We start from the raw sequence: 18,006 nt of genomic DNA, 5'->3' as shown, positions 1-18,006 counted from the left end.
AACCATACGTTTTACTTTATGGTAACATCAAAGGGATATTTTAAAAAGCAAGTTCAAACCCATAAGTTAGCTGCATAAAAAAAGTATTATTTCACATTTCCCCATACTGTAAACCCTGTAACTGTACATAAATTTCTACATTTCAAAACACCTGTCACTTATAAAGTGAAGATTCCAAAATGTTAGGTAAATGTTTGCTAATTAATACTTTTTAAAAAATAATACTGCTTTGGAAGACTTCTTTTCCTTTTGCTTATAATTGATCTGCAAATACCTCAAGTCAAAGTTTCTGGAAACTTCCCCGGGGAAAAAAGAAATCTGGAAACTCTTCTGGAAAAAAATCATAACAGACAAGGGCTAAGTGCAGACATAAGTAGCTCCATTTTATAAACAAAGTTTCGACCTTCCATTTTATTCCACTGAACTTCTTTGAATGGTCCACGAAGATGATTCCATTTGCTATCTTGTAAAACATCACTTTTTGCAAGGTCTTTACACTGGTTACGTGGAAACTGAACCATAATCTTGCTGCCACTTTCAGGGCCGTTACGAACTGTGGAGCAAAACCAAAACATCAACACACTCATTTTCCAAACTAGTAAACAACTTCATTCTTCCATGAGTACAAAAACTTTGTCTCTTTACTAACTTGAAAGCTCTGTTTATAAGTGCTTTTCACTTTCAATATGCTAGAAAATTATTTATTAATTCGTATGTAGTAGGCTGGTATAAATATTCATGAATTACTATTTGTATTGTAAAAATGGGGCAAGATAGAATTTTGGTTTAGGAAAGTCAAACGTCCTATGTATTTTCAGAAAATCCCCTATTTTTTTTTTCTAAAACTTTATTTAATAATCCAAACATCTAGTAAGTTGGTTAATATACAACATATAATGAAACTCAAATGTTCAGAATCAGGACAGCGAAGGATAAAGGAAATATTCTTCTGAATTAGAACTTCAGGTTTTAATGAGGCTTTAACTATTACTCAGAGAAGAAGAATAGGATATTTAAAAATTTGTATCAATAAAGATCTAGCAATACCAAGCTTGCAGGTTTTCAAGCTGTGGGAAAAAAATTTCTGAATACCCACTCTTTCAAATATTTAGGACAGGTATTAGAAAAGATCACTCTAAAACCATAACTACTCCAAATATAATTTTCAACTAGGTAATTTGTGTAGTGCCTATTAAAGTGCCAGCTCATAGCAGGCGTTTAATAAAACACCTCTCTCTTCTCTGATCCCTTCCTTTAACATCTTTAGAATCAGATACCGTTCTTCCCATATTTGCAGCAGCATATTTTTAAAAAGTTTTTCTCCATTAAAGGTTTTGAACTACAGGAGTAACAATGCTGATGGCAGTTTTCAGATGCTCTCCTTCGAAAATGTGTTCCCAAGCAAAACATTTTTTACAGCTACCAGAGAGAGAAGTAATAATCTGTTGCTCTGAATAGTGTGGTCAGATACACAAGTCAGCACACCCACTACATGAACTCACTTATTGCAGATCAATTCCTCTTCAGGATATGTAACCATTAAAGCTAATGTTAAGGCCAAAGAAGCAAAGTACCTGAAATAGCATAGTCACCACTGGGGGCGGCCACCGTTATAGCAGAGGCATTGCCAATGCTCTCTACGGGCCCCAGACCCACGTGATTACTGAAGCTCAGTACTTGCCAGCCCATGACCTTGGCTAGCTGCTGAACTGCGTGCACCTGATGCTGTGACATCTGCGAAATGAAAAAGGAAACTTTACTGACAATCAGCACAGATATTTACTTTGTAGTGACCTGACATTATGACTATAAGCTTGTGGTGGGTTTTCACTGCCTAGCACGGACCCCTAGCCTATGTGTGAGGAGTCCTCCTCTGTGTGACCACTGAGGGGAGAGAGTAGGACCCCAACGTCTCCTGCAGAAGCTACAATAGCCTGATACTCGCTTTCTCTGTCCGCCGGCAGCCTGAACACAGGCACGTGACCTAACCGTGGCCACTGGAGACCCCTACCTGGGTCCTAAATGTGGAGCAACATTGAGAGTAGCAGGCTGAGTATCTTCCATTTACCCCTTCAAATCTGCTCTCCACCCTCCTCTGCCCTAGGAGCCTGACCTGCATGGTTCCATTAACAGCTTTCCATGTACTCAGGTTTTAGGCTGGGTTTAGACAACGGGAGCCAGTGGGATGGCAAGAAAGAGAGTGCGATCAGGGCATTTATCATCCTGGTACCTTCCCTGTGAGGGTGTCTAGGCTGGTTGTATCCAGTGAAAAAAGGCTGCTGGTCTTCTCAAGGTGGTCTGTTCTACCTGACTGTCCCTTTTAGGGCTCCTTCCCTGCTCCTCCTCTATTCTTCTGGCTTAAGACTGGTGACTACCAAGCCCCGTGGGCCAGCTTCTACGGTTACGACAGCAGCAGGTTGCCACACTTTTCCCGGTGGTTCTCCTACCCCCACACTTTTGTAAACAGACTCTCCTAAGTGTGCCACCTGTTTCCTATTAAGACCCTGACTGGGACACAGGGGCAACGCAGAGTACATTCTGCCACCAACGGTGAAGGCAGTGAGGTCAGGATGGCAACAGTGGCATTCCCCGGCTGTGGTTCTCACCATCTAGTTTCCCAGGGTCCCTACCCATTTGCAAGCCTGGTTCTCTGGACTTAACCCACTGATTCCAGGAGCTACCCAGCAGCCTTCCGATACATTTCTGTGTCTGTGTGCTTCAGTTGGCCAAAGCCATTTTAGATGCAATCAGCCAAGAGCTGCTGCTATACCTCACAAGTGCATTTACTTGGCACCAAAGAAGCAAGTCAGTGTAAAAGATTATTGCTTCTAGGATGGAGAGTGTCAGTATATTTTTAGTTTGATGTAAAAACATAGTATCTTACATTAGTATCTCAAAACCTACCCTTTCTCCCCTAAGTTAATATTTCACTGGATCATTACAACTCCAGGAAGAGAGAAGGAAAAATACTGTCGTTACTTTCCAGTTGACAAAAGAAAAGTCCAGAAATCTACCCAGTGTCACAGAGCAAGTTTGTGGTGGGGCTGGCATCAGAACCCAGCCCTTTCCATACGCCCCTTGATATGAGGAATTCTTTCATAGGGCTTAACATTAAAATATTCCATTTAACGTTGCGGATCATGGTCACCACTATAGTTTTGCACCTAATCACCCTTTCTCTGGTTTTCTTGGGTTAATACTTCTCCGCTATTTTGTGGTCCTGGAGTGGTTGTAAACCTTGGCAAACATGAAAAGTAAAAAGTTTGCTAGTCTCACAACGGGTCCTTCATTCTAAACATGAACTAAGTGAAAACAAATCTAGGATAGTTTATCAACACTTTCAACTAACTTATAGGTTGTAAACTGTGCACTAGACATTAAGTAAGATGGCAGGAAAAATGGTTTTCTTTTTATAATTTACTCCTTACCCACTTTGGTCTCTAAATGGTTCTGAGAGGAAGGCGCTCGAGACTAATAGTCTGCAACTGTTACCTGAGACAGAAGGAAATCCTGTAGCTCCTGCTCCTGATAAGACAGTGTAATCACTCTTCCATCTCTGTGTACCACTCGGATCTGCTCGACTCCAATATTCAACTGCAGCTGAATGGACCTTTATAGATACAGATACTAAAAATCAGAAATGACCTTATACAAAGCCACAAATATTAAACCTTAACATCAAAGAAAAAGAACACAACAGATAGCTTTGATAACCTACACCAATACCCATGGGGCGGGGGTTTTCTCAGGCTCCACTGCACCACCAGACTCAGGCCAGACCATGCAGATCACAGTGAGCCCCAGTGTACAGAAGGATACAGGGGAGGAGCCGCAGCTTGCCAGAGGCCAGCAGCAGGGGCTCCTCTCTTTGGCAGTCCAAGCAGCAGGACATGCAGCTGTCAGCACAGCAATGAGATGATATCCACCCTAGGTGTGAGTGAGACCTGCCCTGACTTGCACACCTCATTCCCACATGAGCCACACGCTCTTGTAACAACTCCACAGGTCTGGTTTCCAGGGTCCCCACAAGAGACACTGCCTGGTTTGAGAAGTCACCCCAGCCATGGAAATCCAAAGGCATCCCCATCAGGTATTTACAATTCCTCCCGATCCAGATCCATTTTACTAGTTTGGGATCATTTGTGCCATAGTCAATGTTGCCTAGTAACACAGATGGCATCTTTTCTTATCAGGTTACCAGAGGACTAGAGCTAGAGAATTCACCAAAGGTTACGTTCTCATACAGAAAGGGGAAGGGTTCAGTTAACTCTTCAACTTCTCCTGAAATAATCAGCAAACAAGTCACATTATGGACACCCTATTAACTTGCCTTAGGTCAAACAAAGAAACTCATAAAATGGTCCATGAATAACATGCAAAACACGACACTTACAAACCAATGTACAAATTTTTAGCATATGACATATATAAGAAGCACTAGGTTTCCCAAGTCAAATAATCTGGATGAACAAATGCACAAAAAATAGCACTTATATCTGTCCACATTTGATATTACCTCTTTATAAAACTTTATTTTACAGTGAATATTTAAGAATAAAACACTTTGGCAATTGTTTACATAAAATTGTAATTCTGATTAATTCAAGTTTATGTATTTCTTTCAAAGAAAAACACAAACTTCAGAAGGCTTAAAATAAACCTTATAAATCTAACCAAATTCTTTAAATTCTTTTTTTTTTTTTTTAAACAAAGGTGTCAGGGAAGAGGAATTCTTATCATTACTGGTAGGAGCATTACCACTTTAAAAAGCAATTTGGTAACATTAATCAAACTTTTAAATGTCCTCATCTTTTGACCCAGCAATTACTCTTGTAGACTTTTCCTATGGATATGCTTGCACATGTACAAGTTATTTTGCTGGCATCCAACTGAAATATTCATCAATAAATGGCTACTTAAAAGTCTTGGTACATACAATGGAACACAATAAAGCTGTGGAGAAGAATGAAGTAGGTCTGTATGTGCTGATAAGGAATACTTATTCACCAATACAATACTACCGAGTAAAAAAGGCAAACTAAATAAGAATGACTACTAATAGGTATAGGGTTTCTTTTGGGGGTGATGGGAATGTTCTGGAATTAGATAGTGGCGATAGCTATATAGAGAATATACTTAAAACCACTGAATGGTACACTTTAAAATGGTGAATTTTATGTTATGTGAATTATCTCTTAATGTTTAAAAAGCATATGATATTGTGTGAATGAGGCAGGGTATAGGTAGGCTGTATATGCTTGTAAATGTGTAGACTTTCCTAGAGGCTATCTAAGAAACTATGTTGAATACTTGCTTCTGAGGAGTTCTAAGAAAGAGAATTACTTCCAACTTGAAATAGCATAAGATGACCCCAGCTGTAAAAGATGAGGGAAAGGCATTCTACTACTTCCTTCTACTTCCTCTCCCCGCTCCTGAGTTTGTCAAGGCTGCATTATCACTGGCCTGTCTTACAGATGTTTACAATGTTTACACTGGGTCCTGTCACCACAGTCCCACCGCTATTTGGTCTTAGTTCTAGATTTAAACAGCGCAATGCTAATAATTTTTTCCCCTCTCCTTTGTGCTCACTCTGTCTCTTTTCATTATGGAAAATGTTAAACACAAATAAAAACATAGTACAATGTAACGAAAGCTAATGGCTCCATCACCCAGCCTTGACAGTTAAAAACGCACACCAAACTCGTTTCACCTGTATTCAACACCTGCACTCCCACCCACCCCCAAGTCACCCCAGTTGTTTCATTATTTCCTTAGGTGTAAGGGAAAAATGACCCAGCTTCACTCCACCATCCTTTCCTACAAGTTTCAAGACTGATTTCCTTTCCATTGTGTATTCTTTTATCTTCTATAGTTGGTCTTTTAAATCATGCTCATCTACTAGTTTTTATTTTTAAAAAATAGTAAATTATAACCTTCATAATAAAAAATAGCGATTATAAATAAACACATTATATTCCCCTACTCCTGAGGGTGATGATTTTCTTTCAAGGTATGCTGCTTTGCTCACTGGAGAGACCACTACGGCCAGTTAGGTCTAAGGAGGTTTGGTAGCTTTCTGCTCAATGCTGAGGTTCATTTTTTACCAGAGCTCAAATATGTGACATTTACCTCATAGAGACTATATTATTTTTACTTCTCACTCTAATAAACACTCTATAGTTGATATAATTTACTAGAATGTTATGTCACCCTAGCAAATAAAAACCAAAATCTTGATATAATCACTCAGCAAACATCAACACATAACATACTAAATAACAACACAAACATACTAAATGAATAACTCATTTTTGCACTTACTTGCATATTTGTTCATAACCTTGTGATGTGATTAAAACTTTCACACTGGATTCATAAACATCATTAATATTTGACCAATGAGCCTGGATCTGAGGATCCTCAATGCGACTTGCTAAGCTGTCGATAGTTGCAGCAGTTCTTTTAAAGAAAAAAAGTTAAAATTGATCAAAAGTCAACCTAAAATAATAAGATTATACATCACTTATCAGTTGTATGGCCATTTGAAAACCAGATGACTACTTTTTGAAAATAGCACCATTTGAAAGGCAAGATTTTAAAGCAAGGTCAGTTGTAGTTGAGGCCCTCCGTCCTTCACACTGCTCTGACGTGCTGGTTCTCAGCGTCACATCACAACCCTCTCGCACGCACAGGCTCATTTCCTTTACCTCCATTTGCTTCCTCCCACTCAGGAACTCTTATCAGAACACAGTGAGAAGGATACTTCCAGGGTAACCTCAGCTCTAAAGAAAATCATTTGTGAATGTCAATACTTGGTCCCTGATAACAAATGACTTGGGACACACCCACACCTGAGACCTATTACTGTAATGGAATTATAATTATTTCCAAAAGAAGCTAGAGAGGCTTTTTGCACAATTCAAACCTTAACTCCAAGAAAGACAAATATAAATATAAATGAGAGCTAAGCTTCATCAAGTGCTAATTATGTACTAAATATTACAATATGTGCTTTTATGAATTATATAACATTACAAGCAACCCTGTGAAGTAGGTACTATTATTAGCTCCGTTTTTCAGAAAAGAAAAAAGCAGTGTTGCAACGTTAAGTAATCTGCCCACGGTTACAGAGCTGTGAGCCATAGTACAAAACTGGGAGTCTAACTCCAAAGTGAGTAATCTTTCCTTTGTATCTTATACACACTAATCAACGGCCACTGCCTAGAACCAAAGTATAAATCATGAAGGTAACCAAACTACTGGAGGTCCTCAGTTTCTAATGATCTGATTCTAGTACTTGATTGAAAAGAGTAGGAAAAGGCAGGAGGAAACAATAACAGCCATTGAGGACAAGGGGTTTTACATAAACAGGGGTTTGCTCTTTCACTGCTTCTGTTCTAGTGCTGGTTTCTTTCAGTCCATCTTTTACGTTTCCATTTCTGATTTGTTTCCTTGACAGGGCTTCAAAAATTCCTACAGCCAATAAATATGTATGTGAGAGTATTCATCTCAACATTACATGTATCAACAAACTGGAAATATAAAATATCTAGCAACTGAGACATGGTGAAAGAAATCATGAAATATTCACTTAATGGAATACATTAAAATATCTTTGAAGGCAGGGTAGGAAATTTTATGATCCCAGATTAGTTTTTAAAAAAAGATCCACAAGCCCTGACACATATATATCAAAGTATACGAGCGTGTGAATAGAAGATCTTGCTGTGTATGGTTTACAGGTGGGGTTGATATACTGCAAGACTACTTCTATACTTAGGGAAAAAAGGGAACATTTTTAAAGCTTTGCTGCTTCTAAGACTATTACTACTACTCTGAAATATGGAATGGTTCTACAGATAGCTACCTTCCATGCCCCTCATTTATTTCAGGGAATATTTAACTTGATGGTCAGTCAGAAATTTGAAAGATTAACAATATACTTAAATTAACAGCTTTTATCATTGAAATGCACAAATGAAAAGTAACAGGAACCTACCACATAATATTTCGTTTGTAAGGAACTTCTTACAAACATTATTTAATTTTATCCTAAGACCAGACTCCTACGCCCCCAGAGGAATAGACTGAGGGCCATAGATATTATTAACTAACTTGCCCAAAGTTACTTGGCAAGTGGTTACTTAGCAAACAGACTCCTTCATTCAGTACCAATAACAAAATAGAAGAGCACCCTTTAACATTTGAAAAAGATACATTTAGGTCCAATCATGTCAAGTTCCTTTGTAAACAATGTGTATGGAAGTGACTTTGCTACTTTTTAGCTGTGTAATCTTGAGCAAGTTACATAGTTTCTCTAGGCCTTAATCTTCTCATCAGCAAAAATGGGTTAACACTCTCTACCTCAAAGAACAGGGATTAAATAAGTCAACATACAGGAAAGTACTTTCCAACGTCCTAAAATGTGTGACAACCAAAAAATACAGAAAGCTTTAAAAAAAAAAAATTTAAATCAGTTCAGGAATAAGTATATCAAGGATGGGTTGCCACAGAAAGTATGGTGTTCTAAGGCACATCCCTAGTCAGTCATCTTTGAAAAGTTTAGTGCCATGTTAGAAACAGCAGATTAAGTTACATGGGCCATAGATCTGAGGTTTCCCCAAATTTGACAGGACCGTCTACAACCATAAATTCTTACACTGCCGTCACCTTCCTCTCTCTAGGAAAAAAGGTTAAAGCATTCCAAAAATAATGTATATGAGATAACTATTAAAGGAAAAAGAACTGCAGTTGCAAAGAAAAAGAGTAACTTTGTTCATCCTTACCTACTCCTCAGAAAAATATGCTTTGCTTGTTTAATTATTTTTTCCAGAAGCCCTTCGCTGGACTGTAATGAATTAATTTCATTTTTATCAAAAGCCTGAGGACCTGAAAGTCTTATTCTCTTGTGGCCAAAAGGTGCACTTGCTGGATGAGGCATCGTGATGGAACTCAAGGTCTGTTTATGGAACTGTAACAAGAACAGCCATTATAAACGCCCAACACCCACACATTAAATACTACACAATGCTCAAAGCACAGCTTACAGTTTGGAAACATGAAAGTCATGGATCTGAACCACATATAAAGGCAGTCTTGGAAAACAGATAAATCTTATCATCTACTAGGCCTTGTGTAATGTGAGTTTGTAAAGAGAAGGGTCCCTCTCACCCTCTCAGCTGTCATTTTTTTTAAAACAAGTTTTAAAGTACAGAAACAAACACAACTCTTCAGTAAGTCTCATTGACAAAACACAGGCCATCAGTGACAGCTATTCCACTATACCCTAGGTTAAAGGTTCCCAAATCTGGCTGCCTAACAGAACCACCCAAGGAATTTTAAAAGAATACTGATTCTTGCACTATCACAAACACCTGACCAGATTTTGGGGTAAGGCAGGGAGGCTAGAATACATATTCCGATTCAAAGTTTCTCAGGGGGAATTCTTTTGAAATTAGCCTAAACTATCAACCAGCACTCAGGAAACACAGTTCTAGATGACCTGAAAGTAGATTATGTCCCGAAAAGCTCAACTATCCTGTTCACAGGCTCTAGCCAAACATTTTCCCTGATAACCCAATCAGAACCACTTCCCTCTGTACCCTTTGGCATGTATTTCTTATACCTCTCTCTAAAACTTACGGTATATTTCTACCACTAGAAGCTGTATTCCAATCATCTCTGTATTCCCTGAGCATATAGCAAGGATCTTTCACATCACAGATAGTGAATGTAGCTGCAATGTGAATAACAGGACTCAGCAGAGGGGAGCTTGTATAGGTATATTCACTGCCCTGGATATGCTTACCACAGTGCAAACAAAAATATTTATTTCCTTACCTCTCTAATCAGTAGATGCAAATTATGCTCTAGGACATAAAGGTGGTCCTCCGGACTTTGCTTCTCAGTAGATTTTTGGGATTTCTTATCATTTGAGGAATGGCACAAAGAAATAGATAACTGCAAGCCTATTTATAAAAAGAAGTAGAACAGATATAAGTAACTGAAAGTATAAAAAGGCACAACCTGTCTTTATATAAAATCACAGCCGATTTTCAAAAGACGCATTCTAATCTTGAAGAGGAGGCTTCCTGAGTAACATTTTTACACCAAAACGCTATTCATGAAGGCAATGAACTACCATGTATTTTAACAATTCAAATTCTGTTGATCTACAATATGGCTGCTGACTTTGAGCTGTGGCTAAAGATGGGAATGGAAGCTATCTATGAATTAATTTGTTTCTTTTTGCCTTTAAATAAATTTTTTAAAATGCCCTTAAAAAAAAACACAAAGTTGGTATTTGGTCTCACTAACTAGCTGATACCCTTCCTTGCTCCCAAGTGAACCAGGATGAAACTTTTCATTCCCAAAACCGATTACCTCCACAAGATCTAAGATACTCCTCAGACTGTATGTAAAAAACAAATGCACAGCTAACTACAAACTGATCTCCGTCTAACTGCTTTTAAATAATATTATTGAAACTAAATTTCCACCAACTTAGGAATGTTATGGGTACTTAATGAATTAAGCCTTTTCTGATTGACATCTCATTTAGACAATAAAGCAGGATCCCTAAAAAATCTTCCACAAAAGATGGTAGTATAGATACTCAAAGCCACTGTTGCTGAATAATGGCCCTGCTAGTGCAAATTTTTAATATGTATTGTTTAGAATCCAGGAGTTACAGTATTTGGGGCACAGAATAGTTAGCAGTGCAGTTTGTGTTGCATGCTTTACCAGCTGTCACCACCCCTTTGATCTTACTGTTCTTTCAATACACCCTAATAACTACTCACTTTGTCCTGTTCCCTAAACCACAAAGTCCTATTTATAAGTCTCAAAAGGGTTGGCTGCTCTTACTTGGAAAGGGCTGAGAGATAATCTGGTTTTTCACCACAATGTGAGGGATCTGTGATTTAATTTGAACAGCTTCCCGAGAGAGCTGTGCAAAAATTTCTTTACACAAGAGGACATTTTGTGCTGCTTCTAATTTCATCTGCCAATGTGGAGAACCTAAAAGACAGGAGACATGTATATATTAATTATCAAACTACATGATGCATTAACTAGCTTAAACGGTGATCTGAACGCATACAACGGAAGTTCAGAAACATTATGTTACAGCACATCCTTTCCAAAATATAAAAATGATTTCATTTACACAAAGAAAACTGGTAAATAAGTTCAGTCTTTAAAAAAAAGATTGCACAGCTATTCACTAATGGTTAATTAACAAATTATAAGTAGTTCATTTTCAATTGTTCATACTCCAAAAATACCTATTATTCCTATTTATCTTCAGTTTATTTGTACATGTAAGCTCAGATCAACTAGAAGTTAGAGGACAAAACATAACTACACCTGGTTTGGATTTGGGCAGAGGTCGTTTGAAGAGGTTAACTGTGCCGAGATCACCTATGTCTGGAGCCTGTTTTTGAATTGAAACCTATGTCACAATAAAAACACAAAAATGTTAGCAAATTAGCTTCTCGGCTATAAATAAAAAAATGAACTGAAAAATACTCTGACAAGTACCTTGATATACGCAGATCCCTCTAAATCACTAGGAATTTGAACATCGAGAGGACAGTAATCTTCAGGTATCTTCTTATCCAGATCAATATCTGTATTCTTTATTACTTCAAAGGTACCATGATGGGGAAAGAGAGATCCTAATAGGGTATTAAAAACAGGAAAATTAAAAAGTTAACGTGTTTAACATACGTTATTAAGTAATATTTCACATCCACATCACTGAATCCTAAATTAAGTTTCCACCAAAACGTGTATTTCAGGAAGAAAAGGGAAGGAGCAGTAAGCAAAGGGAAGAAGGGAAGCAGGAGAAAAGAATTATGTACCTTAGAAAAGTAACACTCCTTAGTCTAATGGTATCATTATCATACAAACTCCATGAGCCATACAAATTGTTTTATTCCAATGGAGTTTTGATAAAATCAATGTACTTCTAGAAAATACTTCTCAGATTTAAACCGTGGAGATTAAATACTTCTAGAGCTCAGCCTCTGAAATAATGCTGCAACTGAAGTGTTCTGATCCAGCAAGAGAAGGACAAAAGGATAGGGCACAGACCACTCTTTTTTTCAGTCAGTTCCTAGATTTATATGTGATGTCTTTTTGTTCCGTGCCAAAGTTTGGGTAAGCTGTTCTGGTTGCTAAATTATGTGAGGAGTGGGTGGTTAAATATAACTGATATTTTGTAAGAAGGGATTGTTATAACATTGTTTTAAGATTTTCTTGCAATTAAAAATAGAACGTAACAAATCCTTTTATAATCATGGGTGACTGTTCCATAGAGAAAAATTAGGTAAAGTACTTGCACATAACTATTTGTTAGGAAGAACTTACAATGTCCAGAGCCAGAAAGTACTGCTTCTACAGACCACCTTATGCAATGCAAAAATGTCTCTGTCATCTTGAATTTATCTTTGTGATGGGACTTTACCTTCAGAATTCACAATTTCCCAATTCACATCAATGCCGAGGCACGCAGGTCCTCCAGTATTGAACTTAACCACTTCAATTTTAGGATAATGATGGTTTGCTCTGGCAAATGAATCCTTTTAAAATAGTACGCCACTACTGTTATCTCACCAATTACAGCCAGGGTTCCTTGCTTTATTCCTTTGCATTCAGAATCTTTACCCCACAGAGCTGTGACTCTTACAAACTTTTCCTGTGTTCCCCTGAATACACTTCAGCAGCTTGAAGATATTACCATCATTACCTTGAGAAACGTGGCATTATAGCGCAACAACACAGAATTTATACCAAAAGATGTGAATTCAGGATCAGCAAACTTTGGTATACTCCAACAAAATATACTTCTTAAGTTAGTGCTGCAGCCCTGGTTGAATGGGAAAAGGCAGGCTAAGTGTTTTCACCATACCCTGCCTTCACCCAGCATGTGACAACAGCTTAGCAGACTAAAGGGAGGGAGGAAAAAAGAACAATGAAGAAATGTTTCTTTTCTCCTTTTATGCCCAGTTTCAGAGGGTTACAGGTGAGCCCCTGATTAAGGATTCCAGTCCTACCTCCTTACTTCTGACTAAAATGTCAATTATAGTTCAGGGTGTGTTAGCACATAAGCCCTATCTCTTAACTTTCAGTTTCATGTAGCTAAAAGGTTTTCAAAGTGAATCTAAACTATTTATATATATTTACATAAGGGTATGATAAGAATAATTTTAGCTTCTTTCAGGCTTGTGTGTATAGAAATTAAAACTTCAAAATGTGACTGAGAAACAATATATTATAGAACATGTAACATTACAATCAACGCTGTATAGTTTTTTTTGACAAACTACTGTTTAAAAGCGTCGTTTTTAACAAGTCTATACCTGCACTTCTGTAGCTGAGGTCTCCAAGAATTTTATCTCCAACTTTTCGAAGTTTCCAATGTTGCCTTAATCTCAAAAGCTCAGAGTTGAAGTCTCTTTGTAGCTTATTTTCTTGGTTTTCAGTAACTGATTTAGTCAGTCTTTCTGCTCCCTTCAAAAGGATTTGTGCTGCTCCAGCAAGTGACTTCTTTTTAGATATCAACTGCAATGTCTGAGGATTCTATCAAAAACAATCCAAAAGTATAGTTTTTCAATGTATTATTTTTAAATGGTTTTAAAATTATATATTTTCTCAATAATAAAATACACACTCAAGAGCAGTTTCATAAAAATATCACAATAATCTATTGTTCATATTAGGGAACCTAATTCTAAGTTCTTAGAGAGCTCAAGAAACTCTTGGAGATTCCTTTCTGGGAAAAGCACAGAATGGTAGAAAAAGCAATGGGCTATGAGTCAGGTGCTGGAGATGTAGGCGTGGCTTTCTAACCACTGGCTTTACGAAATCTTCACAGATCTGGGCCTTAAGTTTTCTCTCTATAAAGTGAAGGAAGCAGATTTAATTATCTCTACGAAGTCTTCCAGTGCAATGTTTCTAGATTCCGAAACTATTATCACGAGTAATTATATTCAATTAATTTGATTTATAAATGAGTTCTTACAACCATTGCTTCCTCTCTATATCCTAACTGACCTAAGTGGCCTCCCTGATTTCAGACTCTTCGTTCACCAATTCATCCTTCTGCTACCTCCCTTTCATCTTCTAATGCTCAAAAATTAAATATACTCGCCATCAAATCTCAGTAACTCCACCTTACTTTTAATATCTTCCATAATTTGGCCTTTCTCATTTTTCTAACCAGGGGTTAGGGTGTTAGATGGGAAAACTGAGACTTAGAAAAGAATTTGTCCAAGGTTACAAGGCCAGTGAGGGCAGAGGAAAGATTTGAACCCAGATCTGACTCCAAAGTCATTTTAACATCACATTTTTGTATACTACAGTACAGACCAAGGATCTAGGCCGTAAGAATTTAAGATTTGGGAAACTTTTAAAGTATTATATTATTAATGAGACTTCACTCTTCTGAGGGTCACAGGTATATTAATAATAAAGAAGATGTAGTTTTATGCCTTTTTTTGAACCAGTTAGTCTTTAAATCTTTAGCTTGATTTAATTTTGCATGAAAAGAAAAGGGAACAAAGCCTAAAAACTGATCCTGGGGTTTAATAAAATTGTACCATTATTCAATGAAAGCCCACAAATACCTGTTTTGGAGGAAGTGCATCCTGAGAGACAGGATCAAGAGTCATAAATTTTTTATCTCTAACAATACTGAGAACGTCATAGAGAACGCACATTTCTGTCAGGGCACTTCTCAAATTGTTCCTCACTGAGTCCCAAGGCCAAAGGGAAGGTTGAAATTTTACCAACCCTAAAAAGAGAACAGAAAAAAAAAAAAAGAAATACATAGCTTTTAGTTACATTGAATATAAGATACAAAACTCATTTAGAGATTTAGAAGTACTAACAGAAGAAATAATGAATTTTATTTCAAACTGTTTCCTCTTCTGTTTGATCTCTCCACCCTTTCTTGAATCTTTGTTACCATTTAAGTAAGCAATTCCTACATGGTGAAACAAATATGATACCTAATTTCCATAGATTAAATCTAACATTACAACATGACAGGTAGGCATTCAAATATCTTTTCAAATTCATGCAGGCTTTTTTTTAAGATTTTTTTTTTAAGATTTTATTGGGGGAAGGGAACAATATGTGTGTATTTTATTGGGGAACAGTGTTTTTCCCAGGACCATCAGTTCCAAGTCAAATCGTTGTCCTTCACTCCTAGTTGTGGGGAACGCAGCTCACTGGCCCATGTGAGAATCGAACTGGCAATCCTGTTGCTCAGAGCTCGCGCTCTAACCAACTGAGCCATCGGCCGCCCCTGTACAGGTCTCTTTAATAACCTTTTTTCTTCCAGCTTTTAAAACATGAATAAGTAATCATAGAGAATTTCCAAAATACAGAAAAGTACAAAAATAAAAATGACTTATAATGGCAGCACTCAACTATTATATACCAATAACATATCTTCCAACTTCTTAAACATTTTTAAAATTAAATTTCATGAACACATGCTTACTGTACAGAGTTCAAACAAAAGAGTTACAGAGTAAAAAAGTGAAAGTTTTCCTTTATTCCTCACTCCTAATTCTCCCCACTCCTGAAAGATAACCACTACTAACAGTTGGGGTGTAGCTGTCCAAGTGTTTTTCTATGTATTTACATACGTATACTCCCATCTTTCTATTACTTGCTTTTTCCCCTACTTAATATGTTTTAGTGACACTTTCATGTCAGTACATATAGATCTACTCCATTCTTTTAATACAGTATGATATTCTGGAGCATGGATATGGATATACAATAAATTTAACCATTCCTATTTGTTGGATATATAGATTGGTTCCAACAACGTTAGTAGCAGTAAACATCTTTTATTTTTGGACCCATTTACATTTATTACCAGATTTATTTGTTTGGACTAAGCATCTACATATGCCATCATTAATCTTTTCTTTTCTTTTAAAATTTTATTATTTAACATACAGTATTATTTGACATACAGTATTACTTTCAGGTGTACAGCACAGTTATTCAACATTTATACACCTAAAGAAGTGATCACCATGATAAATCTAGTAACCATCTGACAGCATACAACGTTCTCACAATATTTTTTACTATATTCCCTATGCTGTACAGTACATCCCCGTGACTTATTTATTTTATAACTGAAAATTTGAATTGCAGTAAACATCTTGAACAAACATTTGTGTACATGTACATTTTCTGTAGGTTAAACTTTAGTCATGGTATTAGTGGGTTAAAAGTGGTACACATTTAAGATTTTGACACATACTGAACTACCAAACTGTCTTCCAAAAAGGCTCTATCAATACGCAGTCCCAACCCTGGATATTAACAATCTTTTAAATTTCTGCTAATCTTATGCATGAAAATAGTATCTTAAGGATGTTTTAGTTTGTTTCTCCCTACTAGTGAAATCTGAAGTCTTTCCTGTGTGAGCTGACTGTTTATATCTTTGGTCTAGTTTTCCTTTGCAGGTTGAAGGGCCTCTGAATATCAACCACTTGTGTGTCATATATGTTGCAAATACTTTCCCCAGTCTGTCACTTATCTTTTTACTTTATTTACAGCATCTTTTTCCATTAATATTTTAAATTTTTACGTAATGAATATCTCTATCTTTTCCTTTTTAACTTGTATTTCCTATCTTGCTTAAGAAGGTCTCTTACTCCCAAAGTTATATGATTATAATTTCCTTCCAATATTTTGTTTTATTCTCTTCATCTGAATGTCAATCCTTGTGGAAATAATTTTTTTGTGAGGTACAAGGTGGTATTTACCTTTGATTCCCAAATGGACCCTCAATTTTCCCAAGTTCACTAGCTTGAAATTCCATCCTTAAATTCCCATGTACATAGGGTCTGTTGCATATAACTAAATCAAGAATTGTGAATATTTTTAATCCTTGACAATAATGATAATCATACTTTTTCTACAATTCTCTAACTAGCCTCCCTCCTTCCAGTTTTATTTTCCATTTACTACGTAGCATCCTGCGTATCTTGGCGTACTGGCCCTACACGATTTGGCCCCTGCTTACCTCTTAAACATTATCTCACACTTCAGTGAATACAGACCTCTTTTCGGTAGGTGTTATTGCCAGTTTTAACATTGCACGAGGAAACAAAAGTTCAAGCTCACACAGGTAGAAAGATGCAGAGCCACGATATGAACTACAGGGATCTTAACCAGAGTGTGCCACGTTAGTACAAAAGCTCTATTAAAAACGCATTTAAGCACTTCACCAGTGACAGTGTCTCAAATGCTCCAACTCAAGGAAACCTGCAGAAGGATAAGGAGTCATAAGAGTCAAGCAGTGCCCTAAACTGACAAATTATTTTTGAAAAAGACAAGCAGCACAATCACAGCTCCGCGCGGGTGTGACTTTCAAACAGACGTGTTACTTTTAAAAAGACGCACAGCAGCTCACCTAGCGCAGAAGAGGCCGAGGGTCATTACCTGGGATCCCCGGACCCGCTCAGTGAACTCGAGCAGCTGACACGGTCCTTACCTTCTTCGTCGTCCTGGTCCGCGCTGGACCCGGCACCCGCCCAGTCCTGCGCATCGCCCTCGGCCCCCGCCACCTCCTCCTCTTCGGAGCCCGAACCCTGGCTGAAGTCGATCCGCTGGGCCAGACGCGCCAGGTTCTGCGACATGGACAGCGGCTGCAGGTACGTCTCAGTGCCATCCAGGCCCACCTCCTGGACCTGCTTCTCGCAGGCCGATTCGATGCTGATCCGCACAGCGCGCACCCCAGACATGCTGGCGGCGAGGGCGAGCGGCGGAAGCAGCCCCCACAAGCCAAACACCGAGAGAGGAGGAAGCAGAGGCGCCTCCGCGGGGAGCCCGGAACCCAGGAACCGCGGTGCCTCTGCGGGTCCTGGGGAAAGCGAACGTAACTCCTCTGCCGGAAACAAAGCCGGAGGCTCAGCGACCTTCCCAGGGTGCACTGCAGGACCCACTCCCCGCTCGGAATCTCCCGGAAAG

At 38.0% G+C, this 18,006-nt stretch overlaps 1 protein-coding gene across 1 annotated transcript; it reads right to left on the bottom strand.

The window, feature by feature from the left end:
- MED17 (mediator complex subunit 17) lies at positions 1–18,006 on the bottom strand. Its single transcript, XM_033121279.1, has 12 exons — positions 17,531–18,006; positions 14,631–14,797; positions 13,365–13,584; positions 11,542–11,678; positions 11,368–11,452; positions 10,867–11,019; positions 9,841–9,968; positions 8,787–8,971; positions 6,322–6,459; positions 3,493–3,610; positions 1,575–1,734; positions 1–553 (listed from the first exon to the last, which is right to left on the bottom strand). Exons 1-12 carry the CDS (start codon positions 17,778–17,780, stop codon positions 342–344), a joined length of 1,953 nt encoding a protein of 650 aa, XP_032977170.1. The 5' UTR covers positions 17,781–18,006; the 3' UTR covers positions 1–341.

The sequence above is a fragment of the Rhinolophus ferrumequinum genome, chromosome 11 (genome assembly GCF_004115265.2).
Source record: "Rhinolophus ferrumequinum isolate MPI-CBG mRhiFer1 chromosome 11, mRhiFer1_v1.p, whole genome shotgun sequence".
Taxonomy (NCBI): Eukaryota; Metazoa; Chordata; class Mammalia; order Chiroptera; family Rhinolophidae; genus Rhinolophus; species Rhinolophus ferrumequinum.
Note: the sequence above shows the minus strand (reverse complement) of the source record. Positions and strands in the feature narration are given on the sequence as shown.

Excerpts from the sequence above, each read along its gene's own strand:
- MED17 (XM_033121279.1), bottom strand. The coding sequence starts at position 17,780 with ATGTCTGGGGTGCGCGCTGTGCGGATCAGCATCGAATCGGCCTGCGAG. Across the intron at positions 11,020-11,367 it reads TCTGCCCAAATCCAAACCAG|GTTCTCCACATTGGCAGATG; the intron begins GTGTAGTTATGT and ends CCTGTCTTTTAG. Across the intron at positions 1,735-3,492 it reads AGGATTTCCTTCTGTCTCAG|ATGTCACAGCATCAGGTGCA; the intron begins GTAACAGTTGCA and ends TTCATTTCGCAG.